Consider the following 25,646-nt stretch of genomic DNA (forward strand, 5'->3'; position numbering starts at 1 on the left):
CTAGTCCCTACCAAGAAGGTTGCAAAAACACCTCACAAGATGTGGACTGGGAAAGTTCCCAATTTAGACCACATCAAGATTTGGGGTTGTGAGGCTTTCGTGAGACGTGAGACTCAGGACAAGCTCGAACCTCGTAGTGAGCGGTGTATTTTCATCGGCTACCCACAGAAATCCTTTGGTTACCTCTTCTACATACCCAGTAAGAATGTGGTATTTGTGGAAAGGAGAGGGGTCTTTCGCGAGATAGATTTATAAGCCAAGGAAACAGTGGGAGGCAAATTGACCTTGAAGAGCTTCAAGAGTCAAGTGGTGAAGGAACCTCAAACCCTAGCAATCAACCTGAGGAGTAAACTCATGTTGAACCTACTGACAAGTCTGTACCTTTGAGGCGTTCCACTAGAGTTAGGAATGCACCTGAGCATTACTATGGTTTCCATATTACTGTGGAAGGTGATACATTTATCAGTGATAGCACACTGGTAAATTTGTATGAACCTAACAGTTATAGAGAAGCCATGGCAGGCCCCGAGTCTGCTAAATGGAAAGAGGCTATGGACAACGAGATTCAGTCCATGTATGACAATCAAGTTTGGAACTTGGTTGACAATGTACCGGGTTGTAAGACGGTCGGGTGCAAATGGATCTTCAAGAAGAAGACCGACATGGATGGGAAAGTGCACACTTATAAGGTGCGACTGGTTGCGAAGGGCTTCACTCAAACTCAGGGAGTTGATTATGATCAAACCTTCTCACCAGTAGCAAAGATTAAGTCTATTAGGGTTATGCTAGCCATTGCTGCATTTCATGATTATGAAATATGGCAAATGGATGTCAAAACCGCTTTCCTTAATGGAAAATTGGCTGAGGATGTTTACATGAGTCAGCCAGAGGGTTTTGTCAGTGCAAAGTATCCTGATAGAGTGTGCAAGCTTGATAAATCCATTTATGGATTGAAACAAGCATCTTGCAGCTGGAATCTTTGTTTTGATGAGAAAGTCAAAGAGTATTTAGGATAATACCTTGGATATTACCCTAGTATCAATATTTTGGTATGCTAGTTAGGATAATACCTTGGATATTCATATTTGCATGTATAATAGAGAAAACATAGATCCAAGGTATTTAGGGTTGCATGTACACTTAGGAGTGTTAGAATGCTCAAAACCCAACAGTGGTATCAGAGCCTAGGGTTGTTTTCTTATTATACTTGCAAAATCTGCTTAAAATTGAAGTTTTTTGCTGTCTGGGCAGCTGACTCGGCGAGTCCATCAGGAGACTCGACGAGTCCATGCCTTAAAAGTGTTTAAAACGATCCAACTCGTCGAGTTGGTTCATGCACTCGACGAGTTGGACCCCCTGACAGCATATCTTCGAGTTTTTTGGCTGGAAATGGACTAGGAACATTACCATAAGTTGTTTTTGAACCTATAACCGTGTTTTTGATGTGGTAATGTTCATGCTAATCCAATTTCAAAGATAATTATCAATAGATTCATGTTTTGTATTAGATTAATGATTAGGCTAATTACATAAAAAAGTTTGAATGAATTATCTAGTTCTTATGAGTTGCTTAGATTAATAGGAATGTTATGTGAAATTATGGTTTTCAATCCAAATTAATCTAAAAGTTGATTCTAAAATGTGTTTTTGTAACTTGTCCTCAAGTTAGATGAAAAGTCACATTTAAGATTCATAAAACTCATAAATATTTCCATAGGTTATGAATAAAGAAAAGTCACATTCTTTAATGGTTTAAAGTCTTCCATAACTTGTCCTCAAGTTATGGAACTTGAAGAGTTTGTTGAATTAAAACTACTTTAAACACATAAGTTATGGAATTGAAAAGTTTTTGAATAGTTTAAAACTTGCCCTCAAGTTTTGGAATTTGAAAAGTTTTCTTTCATGAATACTTTAATTCCAAATTAAGCCCTTAGGATTTTAAAAGTTAAAATTCAACCCTTGTACTTTATAGTATTATAAGTTAATAATATATATATATATATATATATATATATATATATATATATATATATATGTATAAGAGCAAGTCAGTCTTACCATTAGTAGGCCTCATTCACGAAGTCGGTCTATAAGGGGGGGTATAAGGTTACTGCCTATAAAATGGCAGTTTAATGGGTGTCCACTCTCACCCACCGCTTTCTTGACTGGTGGAGGGTCGTTAGCCAAACGGGTAGGACAAGGACTATAATTCTCCCTTCATTAAAAGTATTAATGATAAATACTAAGTAACTAAACTTTTTATAAATTCCCAATCTTAGTTACTTAGGAAAATGTGAATAAGGTGCTAATCCATGAAATTACATTTTGCACTTTGTTTGAGCTGTTAGTGGAGCGTGTGTGGTTAACCGGCACACTAACTGGTTTTAACAAAGTAGGCAAAGAGTTTCTTAAATTCTATCATAGGCCGGTGGAGCGTGTGTGGTTAACCGGCACGTCGGTTGAGTGATAAACATTTAAGAGTACCAAGTAATTTGCATGGTTACTTCACACCTTGTTTTGTGATCCGCGGCATCCCAGTCACAAAACCTGAAGGGCACAATCGAGATTAAAACATGCCATTGGAAAAGTTCAATGAATCTCAAAAGAATCTAGGAGTTTCAAATCCAAGTAAAACCTAATTAAATTATTTCGTTTTCATGGTGGAAATTGGTGAATCGTCATTCACCTACCTTCAAATATTTTATAGCTTGGATTATGGCATCCCTCTTCCAAGTTATAAAATAGTCTTGTTGGGTCCTAGCCTTAATATTTCATATTGGGTGTTATATTAAGGACTTTAGATCAACTATCTTGAATATCTCCCAAAATATGTCTAGTTCAGACATTTATGATCTTCCCAAATCTCTTGGAACTTCACTTCCTCCACCTCCTCCAATTATTCTCCTTAACCCACAAGTTCTTGAAACGTTTAAGGTCACTCAAGCCCTATTGGCAAGCAAGGTCTATGTGTGATTTCATCTTGGAGATGAAGTCACATATTGACAAGCTGGGAGAGTTGGGTGTCAAAGTCTTAAGAAAGTTGGATGTTCCATCACTTTCTAAGTCACATAGTGAGTTCCTTTGGGACTACTATGAAATAGACTATGACATGACCCTTAATGATCTTATCTATTTGCTAGGTGCTGCTGAATCAGAAATGATTTGAGGACTAGTAAAGCAAGTTTGATTAAGAAGATCAACTTCCCAAACCTTAAATGGACATTGACAATGGTAACATTGGATATCCAGAAAAAGCTTTCTCTTCCCAATGGAAAGGGATCGGCCATAGTCAACTCGGTTGACCAAATGGTAAAGAGAAAGTCTAAGTTTGTGATAGTCTCGTGTACCATTTCCATAGAGTCCATATGTTTATATTGCCAAAGGAAGGGGCATTGGCTACAAAACTGCCTATTTACCTGAAGGATCATAGGGTTGATCAAGTCAAGATGTTTGATTCTACTTCAGGTGAAGTCCACTATCTAACTCTGTTAAGTCTCTATTCTGAGATTCTCATTACATGATGTGACTGGGTCACATGTTGTTGTTTTAGAATCAAAGAAAAGTGGAGAAAGCTTAAAGGAACTATATGCTGATTCTGATCATGAAGGTGGATTTCGATCGCATCAGACAGTTGCTTAAGGATTTATGATATATTGCTTAGGAATAGATAACAACAAGTTTTTCATATGCACTTGCACTGTAAGGATACGTTTTTTTCCGCAAAGTTTTGAAATAAAATAAAAAGGTTTTAATTTTATATTTTAAATATCCTTACATTGGCATTTGTGAAAAATGATTGTTTATATGATTCCATTGATAGCAATATTGGAAAAATGGACTTGGTTCTTTCGTTTGTGGTAGTGTCATAGTTTTCCAAATAAGGAAAGATTCTCATCACCCAAGGTTTCAGTTGGATAGAAACTTGGAAATCATGCAAGTTGTATAGTATGATGAATGAGAATTTTCATCTTTGGAAAATTAAGATTAATTCCTTGTTCACATGTATATGTGAGTCAAGTGAAGGACTAAGGGATCGAGTACACATTCTTGTGCGCTGGTCAAGTTCACCACAAAAGATCGATAAGACTATTTGTCATTATTTACTAAAGCCTAGTAAATATGGTTATATTTACAAGCAAGGTTGTAAAAATCGCTCGACGGTCGACTAGTGTTAAGGGATTAATCGGTCTTGGCGGGGATTAATCGGGGACCATAGATTATTAATAAAATATTAATATATCTTAAGAAAAACAAGTACTTCAAAATTAGAAAATAAGAAAAATTGTAATTTGGAAATTTGGAAATACGAAAATATGAACATTTTTGTATAATATTTGAAATTTTGAAAATTTGAAAATTTTGGAGGAAAAAAAAAAGTTGGTGTTTTGAATTTTTTTAGTTTTTTTTTAAATTTTTTTTGACATTTTTTGACTTTTTTCGACTTTTTTTGACTTTTGTTGACCGATTAATCCCGCCAAGCCCGATTAATCCTAAATTTCCGATTAATGTCCTAATCCTCGACGGTTGGAGAACGCCAAGCGATTAATCCACGATTAATCGCCGATTAATCCCGATTTCTGCAACCATGCTTACAAGTGTAAGTATAATTCTGAAACATTGGAAAAGTTTCAATGAAAGGCAGAACAAATGAGAAGAATCAAATTAGGCAGAAAGATAAAAGTTTCTCAAATCTGAAAAGATGGGAGAGTACTTTAGTATCATGTTTTGTGATCATCTTAATGATTAAAGAACCATATCACAATTGGTCTTCTAAGGACATCTTAGTGCATTCTTATGGCTAAGAAGAGGAGTCATGAAGTGTTGAAATGGTTAAATCAAGAAGATGAGTCATACTTCGTTCCAAAACAAGTCTTAGATTCATACTCCAAGATTGTAACTTGAGTGACATATCTTAAAGAAATGTTTATTAACACTTGTCAAATGTAAGAGTAAAATGTTTTCTACTCTTGTGCATTTGAAATTGGTAAGTTGTGATGTTTTGGATAAAACAAAGACCAACTAAGGCCAATTGTGTGAAGTGTTTGTCTTGATAAAGAATCTGCACTATCTCTTGAATATTTGGCAAAATAGTCTTATATGTCAAGAGGACAGTGGGAGTCTTAAAGATCCTGAAAGAATTTCAAGATCTAATCAAGAATAAAAACTTGTAGTTTGACACTAGCACACGACGTGAGGTTTATAACCTATCGTGTTGACATATTTCTATTTCTGTGCCCATTCCAGTAAAGTTGGCTACACATTTGAGTTCTACATGTTCTCAATAGGGTGCATAACAACTTGGAAGCGATGGCAGGACCTTGGGCTGCCAGGTGGCAAGAAGTTAAGACTGCACAAGTTCAATCCATATGAGTTTGGATTTATCACTAACTTTGTCTTGTGATTATGGTTTTTTGACAAATTCACTTGGATAGGAACACATACACCATAAAATCTAAGTGTCATAAGGTTTCTCTTTGATTCATGAAAATGATGGTGAGGAAACACTTTCACTAAGTAGATTTTAAGAAGATAGAAACTGTGATATTTGCAGTTCTCAAAGTCGTTAGTGGAGCGTGCGTGGTTAATTGGCACACTAACATGGACTTATGAGAAATGGCAAAGGTGTAAACAATTGAGACTATGATTACGGCATCCTTTTTCATAGTTCTGAAATTGTTTAGACACACCTGTAAGCTATCTAAGATAAAGTGTATGAGTTTGATAAAGTCTTATCAAAGCAATCTCGTATCAGAAATCTGAACTTTGGTAAGAAAGTCAATAAAGTATAGACTTCTAGAAGTCCAGCTGATTTCTGAGTACATGTCAAAGCTAGTGGGAGCATAAGTGTTATGCTAATAATCATCATGTTAGTGGGAGCATGATAATTATTATTAGTATTGCAAGATAGCAATGTTAATTATAGAAAACAAAAGTTTCAATTCGTGAAGTTGCAGGGGTTGAAAACTTGTTTTGCTATAATTAAGGGAGAGGAAATTATACTTCATTTCAATTCTAAGAGCTTAGATTGAGGTTTTAATCATCTTTAGTCAAGGATATATATGAATTTTTTGTTGGAATGGCTCAATATAAGGAAATTCTATATATGGGTCCATTATTTGCGTTCTAAAATTCGATTATGATTACGGCATCCCTTTTTATATTCTGAATTATGAGAACTTGGCAAATAGAAATATTATAGCAGAAAGACTGGTCTAGTATCATGTCTTTATGTGAGACATCATGAATCGCGTCCCATATGCTTCGGATATAGGATCGATTGCATGTGCTATAATATTGATCCTTTCTAAAACATTCCAAATGCATGGGGCATTAAGAAGGGAAAAATTCTAGAATTGGAAATAACTAAAATGATTAAGCAATTGCCGAGGACAATCTAAGGTTTACCAAAGATTGGTTGCTCAGGAACAGTTGGAAGTATAGTGTTAATTTTGGAAGGACCATATTGACATATTCTGAAAAGAGACAACTCTTGTTCAGAAGTGATAGTCAAAATGGGAATATGGGAATGTTTCCACATGTGGAAATTATTCAATCTGTGTAAGATTAGAAAAACTTAATGCAAGAAGGATATTTCCATGGAGTTGATCTCCATTGGAATACTCTGTAATGTCTGTTGACAAGTCTTTGTGACTTTGTGCATAATCATTACAAGAGGATCAATGCATATAAGTTTATAATCTAACAGATTTTGGTAAATGGCAGGATTTGGAATTCTTGCATTTGCGGTAAGGAATTGGGATTGTGAAATGAGAATCATTGGAATTATGTTCAATCGATCTATTTCACAGAGTAAAGATCATAGACAAACTTAGTGTGCATACTTGATGTATGGCATAACTAATGTTTAGACAAACATAGTGTGCATACTTGGTGTATGGCATGACTAGTGTTTAGAAAACATAGTGTACATGCTTGGAGCATGGGATAACTATTGTTTTAATTCAAGTATAACATTGATAGTTGAAATAGTATACAATGAATAATGGGTAATCAATATGGTGATAAATAAAAGGTGTTTTATTTATATTCATAAGTTCTGAGACCATATTGGATTCAATTATTCTTGTGTTTCACTTTGCATGTTTTGACTTCCAGAATAACTAGGTCGTTCTTCCTGAATGACTAAGTTATTCAAACCATCCACAGTCGGTCATATGTTGGAAGTAGATATGAAACAAGACTGTCATGGGTTGGGTTGTAGAGGTCTAAGATGTTAGACAAAGTGGTGCTACAACACTCATGAGTGCTCATAAGTTCTGAGTATTGGATTCAACCCACGATCATTGGAATCACTTCATGGATTTTATCACGAGTGATCATGAGACGATAATATCCTACATTCTTCAAACCTAGAGATATGAGTTGTTACTATGAGTTGGTTATACATTGATTGCACGAAAACGCATTGGTAACTCGATGTTATAAAACGTGCCTTTGTGTATGATTCAACAAGTAGTAGAACAAGCCATATGAGTCGAAGTTTATCCATTCCTTTTAACTTCGGGATAAAAGCGATATTTGTGGGCCCCTCGATGATTTAATGATGACACATGTGAGTGCTTGGCCAAGCCAGGACTGATTTGATCTGTTCAATCAGTCAGTCATCATAAATCGGAAATCGGGAAACAACAGATGGACAAGAGAGAATGATTGTAATCCATGTCTCAGTCCATATGATATCTAGAATGGAGGAATATATGATCCCTTATCTAATGGACAAGTCATTGACAAAGGTCAGAGTTCATCGACAAGGTCAGGGTTCGACAGCGGGTTTTGAGAGCTACGACTGCCAGTTGGTTCCTGAAGTCATACGCAATAATAGTTTTAGACTTATCCAAGTGGGAGACTGTTGGATTAGTGTCTAAGTCCATAACTATAATTGGTATGTATTTGACCCGACCCGGCATGGTCCATTTGGGTTGCATGGCATCGGAACATTTGGATAGACCGTTTTATGAGAAGAGGACATTTGTGACATATTAATATATTATAAGTTCTAATATATTAATATGAAATCATGTTATTTAATTAGTATTGATCAAGAATTAAATTGGACTTAATTTATTAATCAAAAAGAGACTAATTAAATATGGATTGATTGTGTAAATCATTCATTCTTATATATGTGGGCTTATGATCCATGATTCCTTATGTTGGGTTTAACCCATGTGGTGATCCATGGATACTCCATGGAGGTTAAACCCCATGGAGCATAAGGAATGAGTAAAGTCATGGGTTACATGGTGTAACCCTAATGTGCACACTATATAAGGACCCCTTTAGCTCAATAAATTGACACAAGTGATACATATATGAGGGCTAGTCAATTTGAGCTTGGAGTGTCTTCTTCTCATGGTTATTCCAAGTGTTCATGATGTTGTGTGAACCATTTGAGGTGTCACACTTGGGGCACTAGGCTCTCAAGCTTCATGGAGTCACGCAACAACAACAAGGTATGTATTCTATCTATTTTATTACCCTAGTATCAATGTTTTGGTATGCTAGTTAGGATAATACCTTGGATATTCATATTTGCATGTGTAATAGAGAAAACATAGATCCAAGGTATTTAGGGTTGCATGTACACTTAGGAGTGTTAGAATGCTCAAAACCCAACATAGTTAGCTTTTTGGTACTGTATGTGGATGACATACTACTTATGGGAAATGACATCCCAACTTTGCAGGAGGTTAAGTCCTGGCTTGGGAAGTGTTTCGCTATGAACTTATGAAGGACCTTGGAGAAGTTGCCTATATCCTAGGGATAAGGATATTGAGAGAAAGGAGTAAAAGACTAATTGGACTTAGTCAAAGCACCTATGTGGACAAAGTGTTGAAAAAATTCAACATGCAGAATTCCAAGAAAGGTGACTTACCGATCCAGCATAATGCCAAACTGAGCAAGGCTCAGAGCCCGAGTACAGAGGCTGAGATAGCTGAGATGAGTCGATTACCATATGCTTCTGTTGTTGGCTCGATCATGTATGCTATGACTTATACCCGCCCTGATGTGGCCTTTTCTTTGAGCATGGTCGGCAGATATCAGGGGAATCTTGGCAAGGCTCACTGGACTGCGGTGAAGAACATTCTCAAGTACCTATGGAGGACTAAGGACGGGTTCCTTACCCTTGGTGGGAGTGATGACTTGAGAGTAGTGGGGTATAGTGACGCTAGCTTTCAGACTGATAGGGATAATTTGCGCTCTCAGTCGGGCTGGGTCTTTACCATGAATGGAGGAGCGATTAATTGGAAAAGTTCCAAGCAGGAGACGGTGGCTGATTCGACTTGTGAATCAGAGCACAAAGCAGCGAGCGAAGCGGAAAAGGAGGCGATATGGACGAGGAACTTCATCGGAGACCTTGGAGTTGTACCAGCTATAAAGGAGCCTATGGAGATTTTTTGTGACAGCAATAGTGCGGTTACCTTAGCCAAGGAACTGAGAGATCATGGCAGATCCAGACACATTGACAAAAAATATCACTTCATAAGACACAAGATAGAAGAAGGACTCCTCGTGGCAAAGAGGGTATCGTCAGAAGAGAACCCGGTAGATCCCCTCACGAAGGGACTGACTAGGGTTAGGCATTTGCAGCATGCGAGGCGCATCGGGCTGAGGGACGATATTAGTTTTACAGATTAGATAACTATTTCTGAAGCTTGTAAAATGTAATTGACATTTGATGATTAAATAAAAGTTGTTGTTTATTTATAAGTAAGGTGTTGCTATCTTGTGTCAGTTATTTACTATTGTTTCAATTTTGCATGTTTTGACTTCCAAAATAATTACTTTATTCAAACTCCCCACAGTCAGTCATATGTTGGAAGTAGGTATGAATCAAGACTGTCATGAATTGGGCTTGTAGATGTCTAAGGTGTTAGACATAGAAAAAGTTGCTACAACATTCATGAGTGCTCATAAGTTCTGAGTATTAGATTAAACCCACGCTCACTTGTATCACTTCATGGAATTTATCTCGAGTGATCGTGAGACGCTAATATCATATAAGTCTTCAAACCTATAGATATGAGTTGTTGCCTATGAGTTGGTTGTGCATTGATTGCACGAAAACGCATAAGTAACTTGATGTTATAAAACGTGCCTTTGTGTATGATTCAGCAAGTAGTAGAACAAGCATATGAGTCGAAGTTTATCTGTTCCTTTTAGTCATTGGAGGATTAAAAGCGATATCTGGGCCCCTCGATGATTTTGTTTTGCCCTATGTACCAGGCCCGGTCAGAACCAAATTGATGTGTTCAGTTTAGTTCTATGTCACACAAATCGGAAATCGGGAAACAAACTGCTGGACAATAAGTATGACATTGTTCCATGTATTTGTCCGGCTTATATCTAGAACAGAGGATTATATGATCACATATCTAAAATGGCACTTCATAGTTCAACAGAGTTTTAAGAGCTACGATTGCTGGTCGGTTCCTGAAGTCATGCTATAGTTATCAGACTTATCCAAGTGGGAGACTGTTGGATAAGGTGTCTAAGTCGGTAACTATATTTAGTATGTACTTGACCCGACCCGGCATGGTCCATTTGGGTTTCACTTCACCGAAACAATTTATATGTATAATCTTTTGAGAATAGTATAGTTATGATTTATTAATATATTATTAGTTATAATATATTAATATGAAATCATATTATTTAATTAGTATTGATCAAGAATTAATTTATAATTAATTTAGTGATCAAAAGGAACTAATTAAATATGGACTCTTATATATATAGAATGGGCCAAGTTCATTTAGGATGGGCTAAGCTTGCATGGATAGTCCATGGAGTTTTTAACCAATGGATCCTATGGAAATGAAAGGTCATGGGTATTAGGGTTTACATGGATGTAACACTAATCCTCCATACTATATAAAGAGGTATTTGGCACATGAAATAGCACTAGTGTGTGAGTACAAAGGGTGGGCCGATTTCTACTTGGTGCATACTATTCTCTCAAGTCTTCCCCAGGTGTTTTGGTGATTTGTTATTCCACTTGAGGCATCCACATTATTGGTGCTAGGCTCTCAAGACTCCAAGCAATCAACCACAAGAAAAGGTATGTTATTCTACTAAAGTTTTTATATTACAAGTACCTCATAACATGCTAATTAGTTTGAGAACCTTGGAAATCAAATTTGCATGTATAATAGAGAAAACATAAATCCAAGGTTTCTAGGGTTGCATGTACACCATAGGAGTGTTAGAATGCTCAAAACCCTTTGGTTGTGCCATAAGCATTCCTTCTTGCGCCATGCTGCTCCTTCTTGCGCCATAAGGGGTTCCTCTTACGCCATGAGGATCGCTCTTGCGCCATACATGGCCTTGTTGTGCCATGTATGTTCCTGTTGCACCAAGGTAGTGATCTTGCACCAACCTATAAGTTCTTGCACCACACTTGAAGCCTGCTGCACCATCCTTGCACATGTTGCGCCATCATGGTGCAAGATGGGCCATTTTGGTTCCTTGATGAGCCATGGTATCCCTGATGATCCAAGGTATTCTAATGAGCCAAGTATTATATGAAGTCCTCTATGATGCTCAAGATCGTTCAAGGATGCTCAGAAATTGGTATTGCTCTAGGATTACACCATGTTGTGCCACCATGATGGATGTTGGACCATTAGTGCTCATGATTCTCCATTATGGTCAAGGTGGTCCATCATGTGTTTTGTTGATGCTCATGGGTTGTATGACATGGATTAATGTTCCAGAAGATGCTGCATGGCGGGATATGATTGGTTGTCACCATTCATGGTGTTATGGGCCAATGGTTTGGCCCATTAGGGTTTTTGGTCCGATCCCTCAAGTACAAATAGACTCATATCTCCATCATTGTAGGTGTGCAGAAATTTCAAGAGAGTAATCATTGTGAGGTTGAGAGCACTCCTTTGGAGCCAAAAGTTATCAACATATATTATCTTTGTTTTGAGAGCTCAAGTGAGGTGTAACCTTTACTTGTCATTGAAATTGTTCTTGGTAGTTAATAAAATTCTCTCTCCCTCTCTCTCTCTCATTCACCCATGGATGTAAGTCACCTTGACCGAACCACGTTAAACATTATGTTCACTTGATTTACATTTTCAGAAGTTTTATTTCTGCGAGTTCACCGAAGTTTATTTTGATATTTGTCTGAAGTGCTTAATTTGTTTTGTTGTCACCCAACAAACTGGTATCCGAGCTATGGCTGAAGATGGGAGAGCTAATATTGACAAATTCAATTGGCATGATTTCGGTTTCTGGAAAATACAAATCGAATACTACCTCTACCAAAAAACTTACATGAACCATTGTCCCAAAGTAAACCTGAAGAAATGAAGCAGGAGGATTGGGAATTGTTAGATCGGAAGGCACTTGGTGTGGTGAGATTATCCTTGGCAAAGAATGTATCATACAACATTGTCACTGTGAAGACTACTCATGACTTGATCAAGGCGCTATCTAACATGTATGAAAAATCTTCAGCAGCGAACAAGGTTCACTTGATTCAACAATTGGTAAATCTGAAGATGAAGGAGGGTGGCTCAATAACTAATCTTGTTAATGAAATTAATTCTATCCTATCAACGTTGATTTCGGTTGATATTAAATTTGAAGATGAAGTCATGGAATTGCTACGATTATCATATTTTCCTGATAGTTGGTCCAGTATAGTGACATTAGTTAGCAGATCAAGTGGGGGTGCTAAGCTGACATTTGAAGGCATTCATGATTTAATCCTTGGTGAGGATGTATGAAGACGGAGTGCTGGAGAAGCTTCGAATAGTCTTTTGAGTACTGAAGATATAGGAAGGGGGTCCAACAGAGGATGTGGGGGTAGTGGAAGATCGAAGTCAAGGAGGAGAGGTGGACAGAACAACAGGAGGGGCGTGACCTGTTGGAACTGCAAAGAGAGTTGTCATGTCAAAAGTCATTGCCCAATACTCATGAAAGATAAAGGCCAAAAGGAGATGAATATGGCAGAAGAATTTGAAAGTGATGCACTCATATGTTCGGTTGAAAATTCAATAGAGTCATGGGAGTTGGATTCTAGTGCATCATTTCATGCTAGTCATTCCAAAGATGTGATGAAGAACTTCAGGTATTACCAAGGGAAGGTTAGGCTAGTAGATAACAAGTGTCTGGATATCATGGGTGTCGGATATGTGGTTCTCAAGACGACTCCGGGTACGGATTGGACTTTAAAGAATGTCAAGTTCATTCCAGATCTAAAGAGGATGTTGATATTAGTTGGATGTAAAACTTGACAATGAAGGTCATCATGTTACATTTGGTGATCACAAGTGGAAAGTGAATAAGGGAAACTTGATCATTTCTAAGGGTCAGAAACAGTGGCGAAGCCACATTGAGACATGAATGGGCCTTGGCCCACCCACACATTTGCTTATATGTAATATATATGTATTTTTTATTATATATAAAAAAAATGTTAGGCTTCTTTTGCCTATGGCCCACCCCAAATCAAACATATAATTGAAAGTGTATTGCTGTCGTATTACTGCCGTGCTTTCTGCCTTTGTCATATATCTCAAGAATATATATATATATATATATATATATATATATATATATGATTCCACTTTTTCTGTCCGCAAGTCAATGTTCTTCATTGTTTCTTATTCATTTTGTTAGTTGTTATTATTAAATCATCACCATTAGGTTAGTAAATTACTTTTTTTTCCTAATTATTCAATTACTTCATTATTGTTTTTATTTTCACCTTAGATTTTATATTTTTATCGTAGGTTTATAATAAATTAGGTTATTATTTCTTGCTATGAGTTAATTATTTGTATTATTGTAAGCGTGTAATTGTATAAAAATATAAGAGTATGTTTGTAATTGAATTTTTTTTAATGCTTAGTGAATTTTGTTGAGCAATGGGACCAAAGCAAAAAAGATTAGATTCATTTTTTACACGTAATGTTTTACCAAGAGGCGAAGAGAAAAACACAATAGAAATGGATAACCAAGTATCTTCAAAGGATAAGAACCCATCATCATCATCATTACCTGTTGAGGACCCTCAACCACCGCCAGAAGATGGTAACCCTCCACCATCTTTTACAGTTGAAAATCCTAGCTTTTGTTCTATTGAACATGATCCTGGCCTAAGTCTACCTATATGGAAATATGCAACCAATATGCGGGATGAAATCAGACGGGCATACTTAAGATTTGGACCACATCAACCAGTGTTACCTAAATATCTTGCATCTGGGTCAAAAAGTCATCAACGACGCTTTCAGTCTAAATTGTATTCCGAATTTCCTTAGCTTGAGTATTCTCAAAGTAAAACTAGAGCATATTGTTTTTATTGCTATCTTTTTCTTGAAGAATCAAATACCCATAATGGTCACGATGCATTCACAATCAATGGTTTTAAAAACTGGAACAAAGTTAAAGGAAAATATTGTTCATTTTTGAAACACATAGGAGATGGACTAAACTCTCATCATAATAATGTTATACGGTTTTGTGATGCTCTCATGAATCAATCAGGACATATTGATAAAGTGATGCAAAAACAATTTGCTGATCAAATTGAAAAGAATAGGTTAAGGGTGAAAACATTAATAGATGTTCTTCGTTTTCTTTCATTTCAGGGGATTGATTTTAGGGGGCATGATGAAAATTTTGATTCAAAAAATAATGGGAACTTCATTAAGTTGATCAAACATACGGCTTCTTACAATGAGGATGTTGCAGGTGTTGTTTTAGTAAATGCCCCAGGAAATGCAAAATACACTTCGCCTGAGGTCCAGAAAGAAATTTTAAATGTTTTTGCTAAGAAAGTGAGAGAAAAGATAGTTGAAGATATTTGTGATTCTAAATATTGTATAATAGTTGATGAGGCAAGTGATGAAAGTAAGAAATAGCCAATGGCCATTGTTCTTCGATATGTTGACAATAAAGGTTTCATACAAGAACGATTTTTTGATCATGTCCATGTCAAAGATACATCATCTTCCACTTTATATTCTTCTATATGTGCAACTCTTACTTCTTACAAACTTGTTGTTGAGAATCTTCGTGGGCAGAGGTATGATGGAGCTAGCAACATGCATGGTGAATGGAAGGGATTACAAGCATTATTTCTCAAGGATTATCAATGTGCTTATTATATACATTGTATGGCTCATCGGTTACAACTTGCATTGGTTGCAGCAGCTAGAGAAGTAGACTATATACATGAATTTTTTGGAAATTCATCTTTCATTGTAAATGCCGTTGGCGCTTCTTGTAAACGCCAAGATGAACTACAAGCTTCTCAAGCTGCTGAAATTGCAGAAATGCTAGAATCTGGTGAAACTGAAACTGGAAAAGGGGCTAATCAAATTGGTACTTTAAAGCGTGTTGGAGACACTCGTTGGAGCTCACATTTTACTTCTATTAGCAGTCTTCTTCGGATGTACAATCCAACTTGTACAGTTTTGGAAAACATAAAAAAGGCGGGCTCTAATTACAAAACAAGAGGTGATGCTAGTACTACATTGAAAAGAATGACATCTTTTGAGTTTGTTTTCATTTTACATATGATGAAACAAGTTTTGGGAATTACTGATGTTCTTTGTCAAGCTTTACAACAAAAGTCTCAAGACATCATAAGTGCAATGGCAATGGTTTCCCACACAAAGAAACTAATTGAAACCCTTAGAGATGATGAATGGGGCTCTTTTCTTGATGATGCCATGGAATTTTGTAAGATGCATGATATTGGTATTCCTGAATTCAAAGATCCTTATTTTGAAGGAAGAAGCAACAGGAAGGGAGGTTTTATTACTACCGAGCATCATTATCATTTTGATATATTTAATGAAACAGTTGATTTTCAGTTACAGGAAATTGACTCGAGGTTCAATGAAAGAGTTGTAGATTTGCTACAACTTAGTGCTGCTTTGGATCCAAAAGAGGGATATAAAAACTTTAATTCTGATTTTATTTGCAAACTTGCAAAAAAATATTATTATCTTGATTTTACTGTCCAAGAAATAGATGTTTGAAAATTTCATTTGAAGCACTTTGAAGCTTATGTAAAGGGTCATCCAATTTTGGGAAAACTGTCATCTATTGCTGAAGTTTGTCAAGGTTTGGCAGAGACAGGAAAAACAAGTCATTATTATCTTGTTGACAGATTGATTCGGCTTGTGTTGACCCTTCCAGTGTCTATTGCAACTACTGTCTACTGCAACTACTAAGCGTGCATTTTCCGCTATGAAAATTGTGAAGAATAGACTACGTAATAAAATGGATGATGATTTTATCGTTGACAGTCTGGTTCTTTACATCAAGAAATATATCGCTAAGCTTTTTAGTTTAGATTCCATTTTAGATGATTTTAATGATGTAAGAGAGCATCGTATGCAACTTAAATGAACAATTTTCTTTTGAATGCATAATGTTACATTTTGTTATCATTTGAAGTATTTTTCTACTCGTTTATATTTTGTAAATTATTTGGACTACCCTAAAACAAAATCCTGGCTACGCCACTGGTCAGAAACATGGTACACTGTATATGGTGTAGGTTTCTGAAAAGGAAGCGAGCACTGTTGAAGGAGTTGGAACATCCACTTTATGCCACAAAAGATTTGTTCATATGAGTGACGAGGGATTGAGGAAGCCTGTATCTAGTGGGAGGAGGCCAGATTCGAAGAATATGACAGATGCTTCTAAGCCATGTTCTATTGGCAGATAGACGAAAGTCAGTTTTGCAAAGATAGGAAATCCACCTAAGTTTGGGAAGCCGGGTCCAATTCATTCTGGTGTTTACAGTCCAACTTCAGATTCTTCAGTGGGAGGATCCCAGAATCATGCAAAACCTATCTCTGGTCAAAGGATAGGCAGATGTTCAAGAAGCAGTGGAAGCTCTGATAAACCTGGAAATAGTGGGAACTCTGGTGATAATGGTTATAAGGGTGGAGTGTAGGTGTTTCAAAGATCAAACCACATATTATCCAGAGGACCACAAAGCAAAGTACTCCAGTGAGGTATTCTCCGTCAACCAATGACATGTTGATGTGTGAGAATGGGTCAAAACCATAGGCCTTGAGGATGAACTCCATACAGTGGGAGAAGGCTATGGATGACAAGTTGAGTGGACTACAGAACAGTAAGATGTTTCAAGTTAAGGATGAAATAGATAGCGGTAAAAATTGCAATGGAAGATTGGCAGTCAAGGGAATACAACAGAAGGGAGAGGATGATTCTCCAGTTGCGAAGATGACTACAATTACTTCTATGTTGAATGAAGAGGCCTCTAAAAATCTCCATCTAGAGCACCTAGATGTGAATACAACTGGTCTCCTTTATGATAACATGGAAGGAGACATCTTGAAGGCACAGCCAGAAAGTACACTTACAGCTGGTAAGAAAAAGCCGGTGTTCAAGAAAAAAGAAAACTTGTGTGGCATGAAGAAAACTTCAAAGTAGTGGTACTTAAATTTTGATAACTTCATGAAGAAGAGTGGGTTCAAAAGACGTGAGGTAGCTCATGGTTGTTACTTGAAGAAGTTAAGCTCCTCATACATCATCCTTATATTAAATGTTGATTGTTGGTTCCAACACGCAGAAGATCAACAACCTTAAGATGTTGTTGAACAGAGAGTTCAAGACAATGAACAAAGGGGCTACTAAGTTAAAGAAAGTCCTTAGTATGGAGAACTCAGCAGATAAATGTACTAAGGTGTTTACCACTGAAAAGTTGAAGCCAAGCATGGCTTCAGCTGCAATTCCAAGATTTTGAGGACAATGGTTGGCATAGAGAGGGAGAGAGATTGAGAGAATGATGAAGACTTTAAATGACAGATGAAGTTGTTCAAGCCTTCAAGTAGGAGATTGTTGAGGTATGAACTCTTGTCCAACATGAAGCATTTTGAGTTCATTTGGAGCACTTAGAACTCAATGGAGCACTTGAGGTTCATGGAGCATGTGACAAAGGAATGGATCATCTGAGAAGGGAATGGATCGTCTGACAAAGGAACGAATAAAGTGTCAAAGGAACGGATCATATAGAAGGGGGTTTGGAGCACCTGGAAGAGGTTTGGAGCACTTGGGAGTGATATGGAGCAACAAGGGACCCTTGTTGCGCCATATGATAAACGAAGGATGTTGTTGCGTCATAAGCATTCCTTCTTGCGTCATGTTGTTCCCTCTTGCGTCATGAGGGGTTCCTCTTGCTCCATGAGGATCCCTCTTGCGCCATGAGGTATGCTCTTGCACCATGCAGGGCCTTGTTGCGCCATGTATGTTCCTGTTGCACCAAGGTAGTGATCTTGCTCCAACCTATAAGTTCTTGCGCCATACTTAAAAGCCTGTTGCGCCATCCTTGCACATGTTGTCCCATCATGGTGCAAGATGTTCCATTTTGGTTCCTTGATGAGCCATGGTATCCCTGATGAGCCAAGTATGTTATGAAGTCCTTTGTGATGCTCAAGATCGTTCAAGGATGCTCAGAAGTTGGTATTGCTCAAGGATTACACCACGTTGTGCCACCATGATGGATGTTGGACCATTAGTGCTCATGATGCTCCACCTGTGCATCATGATGCTCCACTATGGTCAAGGTGGTCCATCATGTATGTTGTTGATGCTCATGGGTTGTATGACATGGATAAATGTTCCAGAAGATGTTGCATGGCGGGATATGATTGATTGTCACCATTCATAGGCCTATGGGCTAATGGGCTTGGCATATTAGGGTTTTAGGTCCATTCCCTCAAATATAATACTCATATCTCCATCATTGTATGTGTTCAGAAATTTCAAGAGAGTAATCATTATGAGGTTGAGAGCACTCATTTGGAGCAGTTAATAAGCAAGAGAGATTCTCTTGTTTTGAGATCCCAAGTGAGGTGTAACCTTTGTGTGTGATTGTAGTTGTTCCTGGAAGTTAATAAAATCATCTCTCTCTTGTTTGTCTGTGGATGTATGTCACCTTGATCGAACCACATTAAATATTGTGTTCACTTGATTTACATTTTCAGAAGTTTTATTTCCGCAAGTTCACCAAAGTTTATTTTGATATTTGTCTGAAGTGTTTAACTTGTTTAGGCAACAATAAGGAAGACATGAAGTATTGAAGTGCACAGCCGATAGCAAGAATGCTCAACTCATTTGGGCCAAAATAATATTTATTTATTTATTTTTAATGAAAACTCTACCATTATATAGATAATTAATTTATAACTATCTTGCATAGTTAGGCTAGATCCAAAGTTTGAGGTTTATATATTTAATTATTTAATCATCATTATAAGCAAGAGACATAAAATACCGATAATTTTTTAGTCTACGATCTATATCATAAATAAATAAAACGATTGAGATCCAACACATTTTCTTTTTCTAAATATGGAGCAACATGCGTCACATTGTCTCGTTAAAGTTTTTAAGCTTCTTCTTTATTTGGCATTCCGAAATAATAAACTATATTGTTGATAAATAAAATAGTAATACAATTATAAAATTATATTATTAAAATAATATTATGCTTTTCGAATAGAATCATATTTTCGGAGTCTTTGGACCTGAAATTCAACGCAGCCATTCGTGTCAATTTAAATCGATTGCCGTAATTCAAATCGATTGCCGTATTCAACTCTCATTCATATTAGATATAAGCAAAATATATAATTATATATGAATTGATTTATGTTATACTTCTAAAAATTAATACTTTAAAATAATATTTTAATTTTGTTCCTTTAAGCTCACCGTGTTTAATTGTTATACCGTGCTTGACTCGTAAGTCGTAACTCATGTCTTGAAATAAAAACAAAAATAAAATATATATTATATTTGAATTTACTTAATTAAGATAGATTTCAACATGCACCGATAAAATTCATGAAACCCAATACCTAGTATTTCCTTCTTGTTAGAGTTATATATATATATATATATATATATATATATATATATATATATATATATATATATATATATATATATATATATATATATATATATAGAAAAGTTCAATAGAGAACCATAATTATTGGTTATTCAAGGAACCAAATCTTTTTTTCAATTTCTAGAGCTTATTCTTTATCGAAAAAAATCTAAAAATATCTAAATTCATATATTAACATTGTGAATGTGAAAAAAAAAATTTCGGATTCACCGTGTGAATCCGGATTCATGTTGTGAATTTTCAAAGATTCACATTGTGAATTTGACGTAAAAAAAATCGAATTTGATATCATTGGAAAAAGGATAAAAAGTTATGAATTTCTGTATTTTTAGTTTTTTTTTTTTTTGATAAAAAATAAGTTGTAAAAGTTGAAAAAAAGATTGGTTCCTTGGTTTCTTGGTTAATTATAGTTCTCTATTGAACCTCACCCTATATATATATATATATATATATATATATATATATATATATATATATATATATATATATATATGGGGATAGGGAATATACATTACAGCCCCACCTAAGCTTAGGTATTAAACCTCTAAAATATGTCGTTTTAACATGCTAAATATGTCCGGTTTGGTTTCACTTGGAAAATATATCATCCTCCATAACATTTCTTTCTTTCATTATCGTTTTACCATCTCTGTTTTCTTTCCTCAATTATCGTTTATTACTTCACCCAAGTGATCATTACTAAACCCTAAACCTAAACCTTATACCCTAAATTTAAACCCTAAACCCTAAACCCTAAACCTTAAACCCTAAACCCTAAACCCTAACCCTAAACCCTAAACCTAAACCCTAAACCCTAAATCTAAACCCTAAACCCTAAACCTAACCCCTAAACCCTATTGTGTCGATCTTGAATTTACATCTTGAAGTATTAACCGTGAATCCATTAACTGTAATCTTTATATAGTAAAACAATGTATTTTCAAGAGGTTTAGTACCTAAGCTTAGGTGGGGTTGTAATGTATATTCCCTTTTCCCTATATATATATATATATATATATATATATATATATATATATATATATATATATATATATATATATATATATAGGGAAAAGTTCAATAGAGAACCATTATTAATCAAGGAACCAAAAAACCAATCCAAAGCGTCGGAATTTAAAGCGATCAACAGCAAAATGAAAGGTTGTAAACTTTTATAATTGACGCACATGTATCGGATTATAACAAAACCACTTCCTTTTTTTCATTTAAAAATTTTTTTAGGCCAAGTTTTTTATCGAAAAAAAACCAAATATACCGTTGTTCACGATTTTTCGTCCTCTTTCCATAGAAATCCATGATGATATATAAAAAACGAACTTTTTTTTTCGAAAAAAACACAGTTAATGTTCTTAGTTTTTTTAATATGTAAGTTTATTTTTATCAAAAAAAACTAATTATACCAAAAATATTAATTTTTTGTACTCTATTAATAAACATCAACACCGATTAAAAAAAAAAAAAAAAAAAAAAAAAAAAAAAAAAAAAAACTCGAACATTGTAGATTCACACTGTGAATCTAAACTGTAAATATTTCAATTTTTAACATTCACAATATGAAAAATCTCGAACAGTTCAGATTCACATTGTGAATCTGAATTACTGTGATAACCCGAAACTTTTATCCTGTACAATTGATCTTTATATCAATATTAAACTCGATTTTATCATCTTTTAACATCGTTTAAGAGTTAGTTTAAGTGTTCTAAGTTTGAGTACAGTCGGGAATGAGATTAGAAATGAGTCTACAAGTCGTATAGAGACAAAACCGGGCCATACACCCTCCTGAGAGGTGTGTACGGCTGCACACATGGGTGTGCGGCCGCACACCCACCCTCCAGCCGCACACTTCCCCTTATATATATAAGGAGACCCCCTTCACTCATTCCTTTCCTTTGGCTGCACTCTACTTTCTCTCACTACTTTCTCTCTCTAAAAACTTCATCCAAAAACACTCAAAAGGCCTAAAAAACGTGAACTACTTCATCATTCAGCTTGTTATATTGGTAAGACACCTGAATCTAAGCCTAAAACTCATAGTGTTCTTCGTGTTCTTCATCCTTTGAAGGTGTACGGCCGCACACCTTCATAAGATGGCCGCACACACCTTAAAGCTCTCCAAAGTGAAGAGTTTGGCCTTCATTCACTAGTAGGACTTGGTATTAGCACAAGAACACCTCAAAATCGACATTTCGGGCACAAATGAGGAGTGTACGGCCGCACACTCCTGTGTACGGCCGCACACACCCTCTGTACGGCCGCACACTCCTGTGTGCAACCGCACACACACCCTGGCCGCACATCCACTCAAATGGCCGTACACCTCCCTTGTTTGATCATATAGGGTCCCGACAAGCATTTCCAAGTCTTTAGGGTGGTTTCCCGTCATGTTTAGCCATGAAACACCCTAATTCTAACACACATATGTGTTATCACATGTTAATAGGATCCACTTGCATACGAAACATCGGTTGACACTCAACACTCGTAACCAATTGTGCTTTCGGATCCTACGATAAACGGTGAGTTCATACCCCTACGCTTTTCCGAGTTTTTCATGTTTTCTGGGGCGGATGACGTCATGTGTAGTATCACAACAGTTGTATCATAGTAAGCGAAGTAAACACAACCATTAACCGAAACGTTTACGATGTAAATCATAAGCAGGATTTTCGTACTATTACTTGTAAATTTGTTAGGCTAAGTTTGAGACATGTCCTTGGTAACACTCCATCGGATTCGTGAGTGGAGGACTACGACTTATAACCAGAATCTCTTGGAGGGAGAGCGTGACTATTGTGTATAGATCTATATGGGACTGACTACCCCGCACCCTCGCTGCTAGCTACAGCGGAACCGTTAGGTTCAGGGGTGACAAAGTCATAAAAGATATTGGCCCCCCTTTCGTGCCTTATCCAGTCTAAGTACGGTTATGACACTCATAACTTAAGTAACGAGAATTTACTTTTGTAATAATGAAACAAGTGAACTAACCTCAAAGTAATAACCGATTTGATTACTAGAGGGCCTCAGTAACGCCCTTAGGATCTAGTTCACTACCTATTTTATTAGTTTTATTTATGTAATAAGGCTAATACATCTCACAGCGAGTAACCAGGGTTTTTCAAGGAAACTACATCTATCGATACAAGTATGGTAGATACTTGTACACCTCGTATCAGAAACGATAATCAACTATCAACTTTTAAGGAAAATATAGGATTTTCCTGGGATAACTTAACCTTTCATAAACAGGCTGTTTAACGTATAACTAATGAATAATCAAACCTCTTTCATAAGAAAATATAGGATTTTCTTGGGAAACAATTTTTCAAAGAATCAAAGAAACATTTCTTTCACCAGAATTAAACGCTTATGAACTCACCAGCTTTATGCTGATATTTTAAAACTGCTTGTATTCTCAGGGCATCAATAGACAGGTACTCTTGCCAACTTTTGGAGAAGACGGAACATTCTGAAGTCACCTCTTTTACTTTTGCTATATACTGTTATGTATAAATCATGTTTTTGAACAATGTAAATATTCATATTATAATGTAATGGTTGTGTTTACTTCGCTTACTATGATACAACTGTTGTGATACTACGCATGACGTCCTCCGCCCCGGAACGTTTCCGCCATCGGTTTCGGGGTGTGACAATTACTATTATGCACACTGTGAATCTCAGAAGGTTCACAAAAAAAAACCTCGATTAGTGTAGATTCACACTGTGAATCTAAACTGTAAATATTTCAAATTTTAACATTCACAATGTGAAAAAGCTCCGATCAGTTCAGATTCACACTGTGAATCTGACTTATTATTATGCACACTGTGAATCTGAGGAGGTTCACAATGTGAATCTGAACAGGTTTACAATATGAATCTGAACAGGTTCACAATGTGAATCTGAACTGAAATATCGTTTTTTTTAACATGAATATGAATCTATGTTTAAAAAGTAGAAAAAATATGAATTTTGATATATTTATTAATTTTTTTCTATAAAAAATAGACCTTAACTTTTTTCATTAAAGAAAATGAAGTGGGTTTTTTTCGAAAAAAAAAAGTTCGTTTTTTATATATCATCATGGATCTCTATGGAAAGAGGACGAAAAATCGTGAACAGCGGTATATTCGGTTTTTTTTTTGATAAAAATATGGCCTAAAAAAAATTTAAAACGAAAAAAAGTGGTGGTTTTTTTGTAAATGGTGGATTTTTTGGTATAATCCGGTATGTGTGCGTCCAATGTAAAAGTGTACATCTATTTCCTTGGCCGTTGATCGTTATGATTTCCGACGTTCACGATTGGTTCCTTGGTTAATTATGGTTCTCTATTGAACCTCACCCTATATATATATATATATATATATATATATATATATATATATATATATATATTCTGATCTACACACTACACACACTCTCACATTAATATTTTCTCTCCCATTTCAAACTTGAAGAACACACAAACATTATCACCGGTTGCCACCATCCATCACCCACGTAGTGTCGCCGCCTTGTCTCGCTGGAAAACAACCGCCGCCTCCTACCACCGGTGAACTACCGTCATCAGATCCACAAGCTCTGGTTAGCTGCATATCTACAAGTTCAGCTTTAGATCTACGATTTTTAGCTTTAGATCTATGATTTTCAGCTTCAGATCTATGATTTTCTTCTTCAGATCTATAATTTTTGTCTTCAGATCTATGATTTTTCCTCCAAATTATGAGTTTCAACGAGCGGCATAACCACCACCTTCGTCCATCACTTTGAACGCAAATTCCTCTTCCATGTCGTTAACCAACCACCAACGGAAACACATATCTGATAAGATCTGATGAAAATACGTCCACATCCACCATCAATCGCCACCCGATCTCAGATATGGAGTCACGAAGTTGTTTTAGCTTAACTTTCCCTTTAAAAAACGCCAAACAACTCAGATTTGGTGCGATTTGGTCAGATCTGATACCACCTTTGTAACATCCTAAAATTTTAAGACGAAGTTCTTCAATTAATAAAGTAAATAAATGAAATATGATTTATATAGTTAAATAATATTGGGTTAATCATATCATTAATTGATATGAAGTTTAGAAAGTCAAACGTGGGAAATAATAACATTTTAAAGGTTAAAGGGGCCAAAAGTGTCAAGTTGACAAAGTGAGTTGACCAAAGGGTTGGCTCAATTAATGGAAGGGACTAAAAAGGTTATAAAATGGATGGAGAAGGACTTCTTATGTCAAAAACTTAAGTTAAAGTCACAAATATTGTGGTTTAGTGGGGTTTGGCCTAATAATGTAAACTAGAGGGGCCAATTGTGAAAATATTGGGAAATAAGATGCAAGCCTCCTTCATTCTTCTTCTTCAGATCGTGTTTTGTAAGGGAAGAACTCCCTAATGACGATTTTGATCTAAAGAGCTCCTAGGGTTTGAATCAAGCAAGTTTAGAAGCATTCAAACAAGAAGGGAAACCATCAAAGGCTAATGAGGTATAATCTCTTCTCTATTACTCCTAAATTTCGAGTTCAATGCTTGGAAAAAACACCAATGTCAAATTTAGCTTCTTCTAAGGGTTAGGGTTTTGGTTTCTAACCTCCTTTGAGTAGTTTTGGTGATTCCAATCACTATATTGGTAGATTTGATGACTTGGATAAAATCTCCATGAACCCTAGAAATCTAA

At 36.0% G+C, this 25,646-nt stretch overlaps 2 protein-coding genes across 2 annotated transcripts; both read left to right on the forward strand.

The window, feature by feature from the left end:
* Window positions 1–13,904: 13,904 nt before the first annotated feature.
* LOC145112758 (uncharacterized) lies at window positions 13,905–14,903 on the forward strand. Its single transcript, XM_079048888.1, has 2 exons — window positions 13,905–14,253; window positions 14,362–14,903. The coding sequence occupies exons 1-2, from the start codon at window positions 13,905–13,907 to the stop codon at window positions 14,901–14,903; spliced, it is 891 nt and encodes a 296-aa protein (XP_078905014.1).
* A 3-nt stretch (window positions 14,904–14,906) lies between these two features.
* Window positions 14,907–16,028, forward strand: LOC145112759 (uncharacterized). The gene has a single exon (XM_079048889.1). It carries the CDS (start codon window positions 14,907–14,909, stop codon window positions 16,026–16,028), a length of 1,122 nt encoding a protein of 373 aa, XP_078905015.1.
* The last annotated feature ends 9,618 nt before the right edge of the window (window positions 16,029–25,646 follow it).

Source organism: Lactuca virosa, chromosome 5 (genome assembly GCF_052849685.1).
Source record: "Lactuca virosa cultivar CGN04683 chromosome 5, Lactuca_virosa_CGN04683_v6, whole genome shotgun sequence".
Lineage (NCBI taxonomy): Eukaryota > Viridiplantae > Streptophyta > Magnoliopsida > Asterales > Asteraceae > Lactuca > Lactuca virosa.